Source organism: Caloenas nicobarica, chromosome 1 (genome assembly GCF_036013445.1).
Source record: "Caloenas nicobarica isolate bCalNic1 chromosome 1, bCalNic1.hap1, whole genome shotgun sequence".
Classification (NCBI taxonomy): domain Eukaryota; kingdom Metazoa; phylum Chordata; class Aves; order Columbiformes; family Columbidae; genus Caloenas; species Caloenas nicobarica.
In genome coordinates this window covers 196,130,016-196,145,986 of record NC_088245.1, presented here as the reverse complement: position 1 = coordinate 196,145,986, position 15,971 = coordinate 196,130,016, and the positions used below count along the sequence as shown (strand labels likewise).

The window sequence follows — 15,971 nt, the reverse complement described above, 5'->3', positions numbered from 1 at the left end:
TCAAATTGGTTCCACAAAAATTCAGTGTAAACTTTAACAGTCTTTCACCTCTCCAAGTTTAGGCAATGAAAACCAGGATACAGCATAACACAGCAATGAAGACAAAACGCTTCAGAAAATTATGAGTGCACTTTATACCTATTTGTTACTGTTTCCTCCGTAACTGCAGTTAGGACACCAGTTGAAGCACACTGACAACAGATAAATCTGAGAAATGTCCTATAATGTACATTTAGCTTACAGTAATCTGGCTGTGGGCAGCCAGAAGATGAATGCTGGCACAAGGTTACAGTTCAGACCTTTAAATAACGTTATTTGTTTCCTAATCTCGACATTCACTCTTGTAACATTTTGAAACACAAGCAAGGTCTGACAGGCAGTTCGGTCTAGCAAAGTGATTTCCGTAAAATGCCTGGCTGATGGCGACGGGCAAATCCACGCACAGTCCCTTGAAGTCAGTAAGATCCTATAAAGCAACGAGAAGTCAACCCATGAAGACCAGAGAAAGAGCCCAGTCAAGAGAGAAAAAGTGCAACTCAATACAGTGCAAAGGACGAAGATAAGAAAAACGTAACTGTAGAGAACAGTTATGGAAAACCTCTTTGTTCCAAAACTTTTTAGGCCATTTAATGTTAAGAAATAAATCAGGTTGCTTTGACTGCAGCAGGAATGAAACATCACTACTGCAGTAGCACAGGAACCCTAAAAATATACGTTACTAAAGGAATACAAAAAATCATGAAATGCCCTCACTCCAACTGCACTCGCCTGGAGTCCTGCTCTCCTGTGTCCTCCCTCTGACCACGCTTCGGGAGCTGGACTGAGCTTGGCCTCCTCACCTGGCAGCAAGGAGAAGGGTTGGTGGAAACAGACCAAACTTTTCCCTCAACTCCTATGAACTACAGGTGCTTCTTTCTTTCCCCTGCAAGGCGGCATGGAAGATAAATGGGTCCTAAGTTCAGGTCCTGAGTCTTTTATTCTAGAGGGTGGGAAGGAGAGGAGTCTCAGGATCAACTCACACTGCAGCCTGCACTACAGGGCAGACTATCCCCATGAAAGGTCCTTGTTCTCCAGCAAGAGATAGGACTTTAGTCTATCCACAGCCCCTGAAATCACAACTCAATCACAAGATTCAAGTAGCTTATCTCAGTATTATCCATTTCTGTACCTATTAGACAGCATAGGCACAGCTTAAAAAAAAAAAAGCCTGGACTGTGACAGTGAATTTCCCAAGTTTTAAGTTAAGAAGAACCACTGTGACTCCTCTCCTACTAGACAGCAGATCATAATAATGCTGGTAATGGCCGTACGCATTTTTCAAAACTCCCAGGTTCAGATGTAGCTCATATATAAGCTATTTATCATGCTCATTGTACATCAAATATTGTCAGCAACTGCTCTTCTGCTGCAAGAAAAACTTTAATATTACCCCAATATGAAGAAGCATCTTGCAGTATCTATTCTTTTCTGTTGTCCAATTTCAAAATAAACTTGCTGCAACTGAAGCTATAACCACCTGCTGTTACAGAGGTAGCATTACTTTTACTTGCAGGTAGCCTTCAACAGTAAGCATGTGCAGATAGAGTAGGACATCACAGGGGTAACAGGACATGGATAACCCCCCATTCCCCTTGCAGAAACACCCCCCAACACAGAAGTCGATAGTCATCACTCTGTGAAAGATTTAAACTGAGATAACGATGCATTTTGGTTTCTGAGAGTTTTAGGCTTTGCCTTCTATCACAAAAGTGTTTGCTCCCACCAGGCTAATGAAGGAAGGCAGGCACACAGGGCAGCCAGCTTGCCTGCCAAATTTCAGGTTTTAGCACTTCCTCCTCCATCAATCTTGCTAAAATTTCAAAACCATTTAGTCCCAGCATAGTTATTTGGAAGGAGTTGATTAAAAGTGAGATAACGAATTTTTTTTTGTTAAGTTTTCAAAGTTTAACTAAATTTGACATGGAAACCTCCTTTGGCTTAGTGTACTTTCAAAATGGCACGGCCCAAAACATAGAGCTCAGCTAAATGAAAAAAACTAACAGAAAAAACAACTATGGTCAGTGTAGAAAACACCTAAAGCTGTGTTTGCATATAAAATTAGTGAAGTTTCAAAGCAATGCTTTTTAATCACTGCTTTAAAGCCACACAAACTCAGCTTTAAGGCATCTAATATCAAACCAGCATCTGTAGCTGCAAGAGGGAACATATTGTTTTTCGCCTTAGGGCTGCAGTCCTGTTGCAACAGAGATACAGATCCAGTGTCCCATTTGGGGATCTCCAGTTACTGTATACACATATTTACATATAGCTGCTGTGGAGGAGTACTCATGAAATCTAGCAGTGACAAGTGCCTAAAATGTAGCTTTAGGACAAGAGGTGTAACCTAAGAGGAAACTAACTGAGCTGTAAGGTGAAACCCACAGCAGGCAGGCAGGGTCCACCAGCACCAGCCATGCCCAGGTAAAGTCACCGCAAGACAAACGAGGCACTGACTGAAGGGCCCAAAAGATGCCGTGACCACCGATACAAGCCAAAGCTGTGGCAAATCAAGTTCGGGGAAGTTCACTCCAAAACTTTGAAGACCACCTGTCTGCAGAGCCAGACAAAATCAGCAAAAAGAGGACCCTGCCTTCGCTGCATGCCCAAGGTAGAGAAGCTACACGTGTAGATCCTGGTCCAGAGAGGACCCCCCCAGATTGATGACACGTGCCCCCACATCACCAGTGTGGGAATCCTCCTCTGTCCCCAGCCCTGCGTGGAGATATGACTTCTGCTGCCATGTGACAGAAAGGTGGCACTTCTGCAGTAACTCATCAACGAGTGCATAAATGAGCTAGTGCAGTCTGTGTTTCTACCATTGTTTCTGCTGTTGTGTTAACCTTGATAGTGTTTGCATATCACCGCTAATACCACAATTACCAATAGCTGGAATATTGTTTTATAATAATAAAGGATGGTATAACTCAGTATTGGTTGCCATCCAGTTGACCTCTGTAGAAACGGATGCTTCACTTCCAGAGCCACAGACACCCTGTGGCACAGGCCTCTGGAGTACACCCAGCTACGAGATTTTCAGACTCTGTGTTAATGATGCTGTGAACTGGTTTGTGAATTCTACGAACTGCCTCTGTCCTCCTTCACCTATTGTTGGAGCAAAACCATGAGCGGCCAGGATATTTACTTGTAACGTGAAAAGAGCCAAATTCAAGGTCCTTCCAAAGTAGCCTGAAGAATGGACTGAAAGTGGTTCAACCACCTCTTGGTGTCTTAAAAGCTACCAAGTTACCCATTTCTGAAAAACTGGAAATATAAAGTCAAGGAATATACCACCCACTCCAGTACAGTGTCAATGGCACACTGCAGCAAATCCCGCAAACACCATCACTCTAACCATTACAGTCCACTCTTACCAGGAAAACAGAATGCTTCAGTACTCAAAAAGACAAATATCATGTAACTTTTCTGCAGCTCTTCCCATGAGCAGATTTTGAAACATACTAGTGAAGGATGCTGGTATTATTCTTTTCCTTTGTCACAACAGGACCCCAGTCTAAGTTAACAGCAGTGAACAGGGGCTGCCTCTGCAGAACTCCACGGCTGTGGTTCCTGGAGAGGCAATACAGAGATCAAGACCTTCCTCCTCTCCTTCCAACCATACTAACTCCTCTTCACTCCCAGACACACAATATTAACATTATCTCATGCCAGCTTTGGCAACTGGCAGGTCCTTCCATAAGCCAGTCTGGCTCATTAAACTAGCAGATAATCAATCCAGCAAAAAGACAAGTAATGGTTTTCCTCAGGCACTCACTGTTAGGCTAGCTTAGGCTTCTGCGAAAACACAGCTTATGTTTGCATCACGCTTACAAGCCTGGGACTGCCAATGTTCGTCACCCTGGCCAAGCCTTTCAAAATCCCAGGGACCACCATCATAAACAGTAAAATTTCATGGCAAAAAACCTTTATGCACTTTACTGATTTCACAGACACAAATTAATTATACAAAGCCTTCAAGAGACCCTAGCATAAGGCTTATTTTCAACACTACTGCAGCTGTGCCTCTACCATTTTGCACAGCTGCACATAACACAGCTGGACTGCATGAGGATAAATACTGAAATTCATAATTTCAGCACAGACCATGGGGTATCTTTAGTCGTTCTTCATACTCGCTTTTATAGTTCTGTAAACTTTGAATTTGATAGGCATCAGTAAACCAACTTATCTGACTTCTAGAGTAACAAAAGCAATAAAACTTCATTCACTTGCTCCCAAATGAATCCAAATAACTTTAAGTGTATTTTCCATTTCTAAAAAATCAGTCTTGATCTGAAGATAATTTTATCTGCTACTTCCAAAGTGGCTTAACAGCGTAATTTGACCAAAGTTTTCTTTAGGAGCACAGGCAAGCTTTTTCATCTCAGTCAAGGTAGCAAAATTGTTTAAAATGCAACATAGTAAAAATTACCAGAGTTTAAAAAAAACTCTCCCTCTTGCAGCCACTTCCCAATCCAGTTCACCACAGGGCCAGGCAGGTGGGTGTGCTACCACCCTATGTTTTGGTAGAGCCAAAGGCAGCACTGTACAGCTGCCACTTGTCCTTAAGTCCCAGAAACAGGCAAGTCTGGGGTTTTCCTTTTGGGGAGGCAGGGAAGGGAAAGAAGGAGGACTTTTAAAAATATATCTCTCTTCCGTTTCTTAAACTCCCTATTCAAACAACTACTCCCTATTCATCAGGATGTTTTAGACAGACTTTAAAGGGATGAAAAAGAACTGAAGTCCACATCAATATCTCCTACAGCTCAGATCTACCACCCTCCCTTCTATGCTGCATCTCCCAGCACATAAGTGGTTTCATGCCACTCATACACCCCACCATGCATCAAAATTGCTCCAGATGTTACCGCATTCCCTTTATGAGGTCACTGCACCAACACAGGCATCAGTTCTACTTTGATTTTGTTCTGGGGAAGCCAAGGAAACCTGGAGAGCAGGAAAGGAGATGGATACGAAGAACACATTTTCCCCTGGTAAAACTGAAAAAGACATGACCCTCAAAAACCAGAATTCTACCCCTACATTGCCAGGACACAGAAGTGGAGATCTGGTGCATACCTAATCCAGACAGGCTTTTTCACATCTAGACAGTGTCTGAAATTTATTAAAAGGAATATATTACTTAGCTGCTTGTGACAGCATCAGCTCAACAATCAAGAGGATTTCTTCTACCCTTCCATATGGAAAGCTGTTAATTAACTAATGAACACAGATTAGCATAACAACGATAAGACTCTTAGGAAGCAGGTTAAAGGGAAGACAGCAGTAGGTAGTGCCTGAAGAATAATTATCCAGATGGAGTTATGGACTAATGAAGCTCCCCAGCGGATGAATCTAGGAGCAGACACAAAGTATTTTCATCAACAACTCAGAATAAAATATAGAAATGTGCCAATGCAATGGTGACATGTCAAATGAGTGTGAAACATCATCTTGATTCAAAGATGAATACTCCCTCTGTGAAACAATCAGGGGAAATAAACCCTAAGCATGAAGAATCTCATTTAACTAGATTTTCATTTAATCAGATGCTATGTTTCCTTTTCAAAGATACCAGAATCTGTATCAAGCGTCACATTCCTATTTCCAGCTCCTCATCCTCAGTACTGTGTGCTTCAGGTATGCTCCATGCATGTTTGTTCTCAGCTCCCAGGTAAGTTTCATCAGCATGCTGTGCACTGCACGTACTTATCTCCCAAGCTGTAACGTGAACCGTGTGCCTGTAAAATGCACCAACCCCACCAGTTCTTAAGCAAAAGGAAGAAAAACTCCACATACACATGGTAGACTCTAAGTAACATAGAAAAACGTTCTAAGCACCAGAAAAACATTTGGACTGCTTGGGCATAGTCGTCTGAAAACATCACCTTGGTCTTCCAAAGTAATGAAGAAAAGCAGAGTGTTAAGTACTATTATGGAAAGAATACAGAAGAATAAAAAAAATTTACAACCACCTAAAATCCTCATGTACTCACAGCACAAAAGAATGCAGTTCTGGTCAGTCCATCTCAAAAACGGTATCATAAACCTGAAAAGCTACAGAGGAGTACAGGGATGATTAGATATAAGGGGAATCTCCCACAGGAAAAACTGACAAGAACCTTCAGTTTAGCCAACAGACAAGTGGAGGATGCAATACGATAGAGAGCCCTAAAAATCACAAGGGATACCGTAGAAGAAAAGTCAGAACAATGATCGGGTATTTCTCTTCATTCATTCTTGAATTATATGATCAAGCAGCAGGTTTCTCTCAAATAACAATGTTGGGTTTTTTTTCCAAAAACACCTGTGAAACTCATTACTATCAGACAAGTATAATATAAAAATGAAAGAAAATAAAGATATAAAGGCATTCCAGAAAAAACTGGACACATTCATGGAAGAAAAGTTGATCAACAATCAAACACAACGATGCTACCCTGAGCTCACGAAATTACTAATTCAAATAAGGCAAAGTGTATGTTAGTGAAAGGATTATCCTTATTTTTTAGACCCTTTCACTAAAGCAGCAGCTAGAGACCACCACTGAAAACAAAATTCAGCTGGGCAGATGTTCGGTCTGGTCCAGCCATAATATAGCAGACATCCAGCTTGATTTGCCAGTGATGACTTGGAGGACTTCAACAAATCTTCTCAGCACTAGAATGATTCATTTGTCTGATTTCTTCCAACAGGTAACCTGCCATAACAAAACCAGAGCCAGTCCATCTCTTCTTTTCACCCTTACTATTAGTCATGCTTCACAGTCTGAAAAACTGCCCTGCAATGAAGACAGGCTGCAATGAGAAACTGAACCTCCTCCTGTAGAAAGGGTTGTCGTGGTCCTGAACTTCAAGAAAGGCAGGTGAAAAAAGAGCCAACCATACAAATTGTTGAGGTAGGCAATATAAACAATTTGTTATTGGATTTTAAGGATACTAACATGCTCCCTTATGCTCTTATTCTATAAGCTTATTTCGGTATCTGAGAGAGAATTTTGTATGACCAGTGTCAAACTACCCTTTAGCCTGACATCTCTCTCAGAACAGCAGGATAAGCCACAAAATAAGTAGTACCCCAAGATGATCGTAATGCATGAAAACTCCACCACCACAGACCACAATGAAACAAGAACATTTACAAACTTTTAAATAAGAGAATTCTTCCACAAAAGCCTTTGCTCAACTGTTCTTGAACCTGTTGATGCTACCCAGACCCATTCTGTTTAGAAGAGCTTAGGGTGACAGGGACCTCTGGACCTCACTTCGCTCAACCCCTGCCCAAATGAGAACTCATTTCAGAGTTAGATCAGGTTGTTCAGGGCCTTGTTCAGTCAAGTTTTAAGTACCTCCAAAGATGGGAGATCCCATAGCCTCTCCAGGTAGCCTCCTCCACTGCCTTCACCAACCACACTTAATGCTTTTCTTCTTTTTTTGCCTTCTCTCCAGCCGGAATTTCCCTTTCTGAAACTTATAACCTCCTGTTATTTCATTGTGTACTGTTCTCTGAGAACAGTCTGGCATTTCTAATAACAAGACTGTCTGAGTTAGCAAGCAAATTGTACAGTGAAGGTATATGATACACTTGAGCCAACCTGACAGCTCGCCACTGCTAACAGGAGCAGACCAGACCAGTACACGTCCAACAATCTAATTTCAGCCACCCCGTGCTAGCTCTGCAACTTAAATGGCTGCACAGAGCCAATCCATCTTGCTGACTTGACAGAAATCCATTCCCATGTTTAATTCCCGTGTAATCTCAGCAATATTAATATATTCATCACAGGGTCACAAGGGAAAAAGTGGAGCTGCAGGTAGGAGCACAGCACTCCTTTTTGGAGGTGAGCGGAGGAACAAGCTATAACCTGTGAATTTAGATTTAGGTGTCACAGAACATCATGTGCTAAAAAATTTCAACCTGCTTTAATAAACTCCCAGCAATAACTAAACAGTCTTATGCATGCTTCCTTCTAATACATTATATATATTATAGACAGGAACCACATACATTTGGTTAGAGGATGCCATGCCAGTTGGAAATGGAAGAGCGGTGAATTCATTCAGTTCATGCGGATGTTAGTGTATGGTCTTTACCAGGCCAAAGGTGTAAATCAGCCTGGGGAACTGTCTGACCGCATAGAATTTTACATTTGAAGTTACAAGGCACTATGGGGACCTTACTTTGAGTCAACCGTATTAGATTCGTTGGAAAGGCATTAAGTACCCAAAAAGTGCATATGTTTAATATAGCAAACACTCACACACAACAAAGAAAACTGTCACAGGACCAGCATTCGAAATCGTATTTGGCAGCTAATGACAACTCAGGCTTCATTTTGTATAACAACTCTTCGATTTACACCAAACTTCAATCATTTTCAAAACTAAGCCTTTTCAATACAGGCTACCTGTTGAAAGGTGTTAGTGGTAACAAAGGAAAAGGATTTCTATACAACTGCAGAGGAGTTTGGTGAAAGAACAGAAGGAATCTTTCCAGTTTTCATCCACTGTGTACCATGGTTTGCACAGTCCATTAAGATCAGCAATTTATGAGATCAGAACTAACATATCTCTTATCTGACATATAAACAGTCATCTTCCAAATGAAAACTCAACTAATCCAGAGCAGAGCAATAAAAAATAACACCTATGAAAATACTTATCAAAGATTGAGAGAGCTCATGGTAACCCATACTTACCCTCAGGGCAAGTTAATTGAACACATTCAGGTTTTTTTATTAGCATGCCCGGATTCCTCTAGTCCATTATTCTCCCCCAAGGCTCAGCATTTCAGTTTGAAATCAAGACAAAGTACCACAGAAACCACTCCCAGCTCCATCCTCAGATATGTTGCAGCACCTTTAATGCCTCCCTGGCCAACGGTACTTCGTGCAGATTGCTACCGTCTCAGCTGCCGCACGAAAATCTCACTGAATCCCTGCAGTGCTCCCTGCCCAGCTGCAACTTGCTGCCATCTGTTGTCAGACCATTCACAGCTCTGCCATCACTCCACTGCAAGATGCCAACCTCGTGACCTCCATTACCAGCACCAGGTTCACCAACCTCTCGCAAGTCCTCAGATTTTTACATAAATACCTTTCTAAGTGACCCCACCAGTCCGCTTGATCAGTTCACACCTCCTGCCACATATGGTTACTTCTTGCCCTCACAGCCAAGTAGATGTTTTAGCAGATTTCCCCAAACAGTGCAATCCTCTGGCTAAACTAAATTAAGATCGCCACTGTGCAGGTGCAGTCATGAAACACAATTCAGTCCATGTTTTTCCACAGTTGCTAGTGAGAAAGAACAGGAGCAGAGCACATAACCCTTTCAGTCTCGGGGGTCTCACATGCACCTTTGTAAAGCAGCATACACAGCAAGCTGCGCTCCTCTCCTTCGTCACGCCAAAAACCTCCTGATTTTTGAGAAGAAACACAGAGCACTAACCCTAAGCAGTTCTCACAGCTCTTCTAGAGCCAAACCAGCTCAAAGCCTGATTCTGGGTCCTCAGTCTCACGGATAGCTTTAGTTTTAGCTCTGGTTTATGCACCTTCCTCAGGAAGTCCCATCTAACTAATTCTTGTCAGTTCAGCCTTGTCTATGAGAATTCCAAGAGCAGCTGTGGAAAAGAAAAAAGAACAAGAAAATGGTAATAACCACAAGTAGTCAGCTTTCATACTGTCAGAGGCCGGAAGAGGAGAAGAAGCTAGAAATTCAACAGAGATCCTAACAACCACATGCTTAGTTTTACCAGCAAGTTTAGTACCTATTCTTCACAGAAGTACAAACATTACCATAAAAGGCTTGCATCTTTTCACTATATTAGCATTTTTATTTACTTAAACTCCACATTAAGTTGCATTTCCCTCACTATGGCAGCAGGGCTAGGCTAGGGAAACTACGCCAACAAAAGTAACATTAAGTTTTCTAGCACACGTGCAAAACTTTGGAGATGCCACACTGTGCGCTATCAGTTTGATACTGAAAACTACCTAACCACCGGCTTCCTTCCACACGTGTTCTGTCTCATACTAACACTTATTACATATTTCCCCTACGCAGTCAAACACTTCTGGTAATTACAGCAGCTGGGTTATTTTTAAAACTGAGATGCACAGACACTGAGAAAATATTCAATAATCAACACAGTTCTATTTTGCAAGGGCATGAATGAATCAAAAGCAACTCGAAGCTTAAAATGCATCACCGTTCTCATACTTCCGATTTCTTTTAGAAAAGGATTAGTGTGTGTTGCTAATCTAGCTGACTTTACCTTCCTGTTTGGAAACATAGTCAATGTTTTTCAGGCTTTGATTTCACACACAAGTATTTTGATGAGGATACCTGCAAGTAACGCTAATCGCCTGTCGCTTTACAGTCAGGCTGCTTCGGCTAAGCACTAAACTCACGACCATTCAGGTCGTTGATCAACTATCAATATGAGGCAAACTTTCCTACTATTTGTTTGACTCTTCTGAAATCTCTCCAGTATCAACAACTTACACACTTTGTTTCTGTTCGAATCACATTTTGGTAAGATAAATTTTGTGGGGAAGACTTTAAGCCAGACATTTTTAGAAGATCTGCAAGTAAGACCTGTAAACAGCACAGGCTAACATACAGCTTTTCACTCAAGGGAACGGAAAAACTTTCACAAGGATGCGCGACTGTGATGGTTCAACACCAACAGTCGCTACAGGTATTCAGCCCCGCCGCAGTTCTGATCTTTGCCGTAGGGACTTTCTTTTCCATGCCGTCACGGAAGATGACACACAAGACGCCCGCGGTCAGCACGGAGAGGTAACAGACAACAAAACGACGAAGGCCGCCGCTAATCGCTCCGCTGCAGCGCGGCAGCACCGGCAGCCGCCAGCTGCCCCGCGCCCGGCCGCTGCAAGGAACACTCTGGAAGCCCGCGGCGCTCAGCCCGCCGCTCACGGCACTTCTGAGTCGCCCCCGCGCTGCCGACCGTGCCCCGCGGCCCCCGCTGCGCCGGGGAGGGGGCGCGACCTCCGCCCGCCCCGCCGCTGCGGGAGGGGCCCCGGGCCCCGGCCCCCGCCGCCGGGACGGAGAGTTGCTCACCGGCAACTTCGGCGCGGGTTTCCGCGGCGAACAATGGCGGTGCGGGGGCTCGGAACCTGGGGGGACAGGACGGGACATCCCGCTGTGGCGGGGAGGTCGGGGCAGCCCGCCCGGGGCGGCGGAGAGCGGGCGGCACATGGAGGACCGGCGCGGCGTGCGCGGCGGGGGCCAGCCCCGGCTGCGGGGTGACAGGGACGAGCCGGCGCGGCGGCGGCCGCCCGCGAAGGAGGAGAGCGGCCGGGGAGCGGGAGGACGCGGGGAGGGGGCGGCGGGGGCGCCGCGCCCCGGCGGGCTGCGCCCCGAGCCCCGCGCCCGAGGGGCGAGGGCGGCGGGAGCCCCCGCGGGCGGCGGAGGCGGGAGCGGGGCCGGGGCCGGGGCCGGCGCGGGGTTCCGGGCGCGGCGCGGCCCGCCTCACCATCAGCACTTTGGCCGCGTTCTCCAGCTGGGCGATCACCTCGGGGGCCCCCCCCGCCGCCGCGGCCGCCGCCATCATGGTCTCTCTTCAATGACGCGCCATGCGCTGCATTCTGGGACGAGGCGGCCGCGCAGCCAATCCCGGGCGCGGCGCGACCCGGCTCGGCCCCGGCGCGGAGGCGAAGCGGCGGCGGCGCCGCAGCGTGACCGCCGGCCGCCAGCCAGGGGCCGCCGAGACACCCCCGCCCTGCGCGCCGCCCCCCGCCCGTTTCCCTCCCGCTGCCCGCCCGCCTCCGGGGCGGGCACGGCGGGACCTGCGGAGCCCCGGGGCGGGGCCCGGCGCCGCTCCGAGGCCGCCGCACCTGCCGGGGCCCGGGTGTGGGCGGGCGAATGCAGGGGGGCCTCCCGGGCCGGGCCAGGCCAGGGGGAGTTGGCTGGGCTGGTGGCGTGGGCGGAGGCCGGAGCGTGAGGCGCGTTTGGGCGCTGCCCGGTTCGGTCACGCTTCGTGGGGCGCACCGGTGACCTCGGGCATCACCTGCCTTCAGTTCCCTGCGCTTAGCGCTGCTTGCAGATCTTTAGTGGGATGAGGACTAGTTTTTAAAATACAGCATAGAAAGTGGGGGGGGGCAGGGATGGAGAATGTGGTCAGTGGCTTCCCAAATTGAACTGCTTTATGGTAGCCAAGGTTTAAAAGTGATCTAAAATGCATTTTTTCCAACATAACTCCATCTGGAGCTCACTTCAGGTTATTGGATGTGAGTTACAAGCCAATGTCACCTCTGAAAAATATGCTGGAGAGAGCATTGTTGTGCACCCCTAGGAGCAAAAGAACCCTCAGATTGTGCCTTCACTGGCGTTCTATTTTGGTTTAGGAGTTTGCTTTTTAAGCAAATCTGATGTTTTCCCCTTCATTTTACACTTTGGAGCAGTCTGAGGGTGTGCAGGCTTTGATACCTTCAGGCGAAACTAAATTACAAGATCCGCAACCGCTGAGGAGCGTTGAGCGCACGGGATCGTGCTCGAGGTCCTTCGGAGCACGTCCCTCGCAGCGTGGACCGCTGGGCAGCATTGGCTCTTTGCTCCCCAGGTCCCGCTAGACCACTGGAGTGCTACGGCAGTATGGTGTGTCCAAACATAGTTCTTCCATCCTCCTAACCTTCAGAAGCCGTTACCTGACCTCTGGTCCTGAAGTTGTGCAAAGTTTAGAAGGTATCAGCTGAGCTGGCTGATAAGGGGCATGAACGTTCACAGGCTGTTCCAGTGTAAATGTCCGATGTTTCCATGTAGATGATACAACGTAACAGACGAAGGCAGAAGAAAGGATCAAAGAAAGGGGGTGACAGGAAGAAACACATCTTACCTATTCAAAAGAAGACTGAAAGTATTTTGCTCCTAAGAAATAAGAGCTTTCAGTGCTGAAGTGGGCTCACTGCTAAACAAGATTGGAAGTAGCAATGGAACCATCTAAAAGATTAATTTTATGGTTTACTTAGTAGGTTATGTAATTCATGCCAAAACATTAAATGTATTTCAGGGTAACATTCAGCTTCACTGTTGGAGGAGAATGTGGGGAGATCAGCAGGGCTGAAAAGAGAAAGGACTATAACAATAACCAACAGTCAGAGCTGGAGGAGTTCAAAGGTAGTGAAAGTGTGGCAACACACTTAAGTCCTGAAGTGTGTTTGTTGGGCAAACAATGCAATGTACAATGAGTCTTACTCTAAGGAATAGTAAAACAAGAGCTGAAGACTTAGAAGTTTGTGTACAAAAAGGTAATGTGAAAAAACCTTGAACAGTATGAGAAAAGTTGTTTTAAAGAATTTTGTGTTCAGTGAAGGACTGCTTCAGTGGAGTATTTCTGTACTTGTAGCTCGTATTCAGAATGAGATTCTTCAACAACTTCTTCAGCATGTTTAAAGGTCCTTCATTCTCCTGTGGACTTGTGTGTTCAGCAGCACACTTGAATAGCCATGCGAGCAATAGAAATAGCACAGTATTGTTCGGGTTGGGGGTCTCAAGAGGTGTCTAGACCAACCTTCTGCTTCTTTCAGCCTCCTCACTAGGTTCTTAGGGCTTTGTTCAGCTGGGTCTTGAAAACCTCCAAGAATGGAGAGTGTACAAGTTATCCGGGCAACCTGTGCCAGTACTTGATAGTTGTCATGGTGAAGTTTTTACCCCTTAAATTGGAACTTCCCCATGTGACTATTGCCTCTCATCCTGCTGCAATGCACCTCCGTAGAGAGTTTTGCTCCATTTTCTCAATAATCTCAGGTTCTGGAAGGAAGCCCTTAGCTTCCCTTCAGGCCTTCTGACTGAGCGCAGTTCCCTCAGCCTCTCCTCACAAGGCATGTGCTCCCACCCCCTCACCATCCTGATTGCCCTCAGCTGCACTCTCTGCAATTTGTCAACTTCTTTCTCATACTCGGGCGGCCCAAAGTGTGATGTGATTTTCCAGATGTGATCTAACAAGTGCCAAATAAAGAGAAATAATAATTCTCTAGATCTACTAGCTTCATGCCTATAAAAACAACCTAGTATGTCTTTATAAAGGTAGCCTTGCTCGCCACCGTGGTCTGTTCGCTTATGTTTAGCTTGGTGTCTGTCAGGGCCCCATAAAGTGCACAACTGGGCCTTCATTGCCCTGACACCCTCACTTGGGACATTAGCATGTGCAGCACTGTAGGTTTACCTGTGCCAAGGTCTGTCTCCTGTTGTTTTATCAGTTTGCCTTCCTGGATGGACCTATGTAATATATAGCCTTGTCTTCAACCCTTTCTCCTGCATGGACCTTGTCTCTGACTCTGTCTTCTGCTTTTCCTGGCTGGACTTCCTGGCTGGAGCCTGGATCTGACTCATTGTCTCACCTTGTCTTGGACTCTAAAGAAGACCTGTTGCAAATCCAGCCCTGCCCACATGCTGTGGAAGTGCACCCTGGTTGGTGAGGGCACTGCCCTGCCTGTCCTGGGGTCAGCCTTGGTTCCCAGCTTATCCACCCTCATGGAGTGGCCCTGCTTATGTTGCCTGTGACATGGTCCACCAGGACTTCCAGTCTATACTGCTGTGGTGGTTATTCCATCTCAGGTAGGGTATGACACCTTAGGATCCATCTGTCACACATAGTGGTGTGATCGATATGCATATTTCCCCCTGAAGTTGTCTGTCTATTTTGAGTGTACTTCAAAAGTAGAATGTTCATTAAATCCACTCCTTTTTCACAAATGTTTACAACATGTGCAGGCCAAATCTTGTGTTTTACCATATCATCATCAGATGCATCTTGCCCTCATTTCCAGTGGAAGGACTGAGTGGAGTAATCTGCAGTAAAAATGAACATGTTCAAGTAGTCACATTTTCTCTCAGTTCTATTACAATCTCAATGTTCTCTTGGCTAGTCTTAGAAAAGCTGATTGTTCATTTATCTTGTCAGAGTGAATGCTGAAGCTATTTCTGCTGTTGGCTAAAAAAGATGCATCACATTCTTCCTTAATGCTTCTCTCTTTTGTGGTGTTAATACTCTTAAAATAGTTCAAAGCTTTTGGAGTCACTGCCAGAAAAAGTGTTGTCGGCAATGGAGTCTGTCCTTCCTGCTCTAGCAGTCCTTTTCTGGCTTGCTTTCTTCCACAGCTGAAAACATCCAAATACTGCTAGTTTTGGCTGAAGATTAAAATGTTAAGGAAAATGAGCCAGCAGTTCGTAATAAAACAGTCACAAATTGGGTTTGTTGGTTTTTTGTTTTCTTTAGATACGTGTTGATCAGAGTCCTGTGCATGCACACACACAATAATGCTAGGAAAGAGCAGTTGGAATCAGGAGCATCTAACAAAGTCTGAAGTAAGGACATAGAAGTGATCGAGCACTAAGTAAGATGAGATAAGGAAATCATAGAATCGTAGAATGTCCTGAGTTGGAAGGGACCCAAAGGATCATCGAGTCCAACTCCTGTCCCTGCACATGACAACCCCACAGTTCACACCATGTGTCCGAGGGTGTTGTCCAGTCTCTTCTTGAACACTGTCAGGCTTGGGGCCGTGACACGTCCCTGGGGACCCTGTTCCAGTGCTCCACCACCCTCTCGGGGAAGAACCTTTTCCTAATGTCCAACCTAAACCTTCCCTGGCACATCTTCCTGCCATTCCCTCGGGTTCTGTCACTGGTCGCTAAAGGAAGAGTTCGGTGCCTGCCCCTCCTGCCCTTGTGAGGGAGCTGTAGCCGCCATGAGGTCTCCTCTCAGTCTCCTCCAAGCTGAACAAACCAAGTGACTTTAACCACCCCTCATACGTCTTCCCCTCCAAACCCGTCACCAACTCCATGTCCTTTTTCCAGACACTCTCCAGTAGCTTTACATCCTTTTTATCCTGTGTCACCCAGAACCGCACCCAGTGCTCCAGGTGAGGCTGCACCAGTGCAGAGCAGAGCGGGACAATCCCCTCCCTGCCCGGC

At 45.9% G+C, this 15,971-nt stretch overlaps 1 protein-coding gene across 2 annotated transcripts in view; it reads right to left on the bottom strand.

Annotated features, from left to right (window-relative positions):
• The window catches only part of XPO4 (exportin 4), an 82,476-nt gene extending 70,853 nt beyond the window's left edge, over positions 1 to 11,623 (bottom strand). For both annotated transcript variants that reach the window (XM_065631586.1, XM_065631595.1), the window contains exon 1: positions 11,533 to 11,623. In XM_065631586.1, the coding sequence (XP_065487658.1) occupies positions 11,533 to 11,610 (78 nt within the window). In that variant the 5' untranslated portion in view covers positions 11,611 to 11,623. The remainder of the gene's footprint in view (positions 1 to 11,532) is intronic.
• Between the last annotated feature and the right edge of the window lie 4,348 nt (positions 11,624 to 15,971).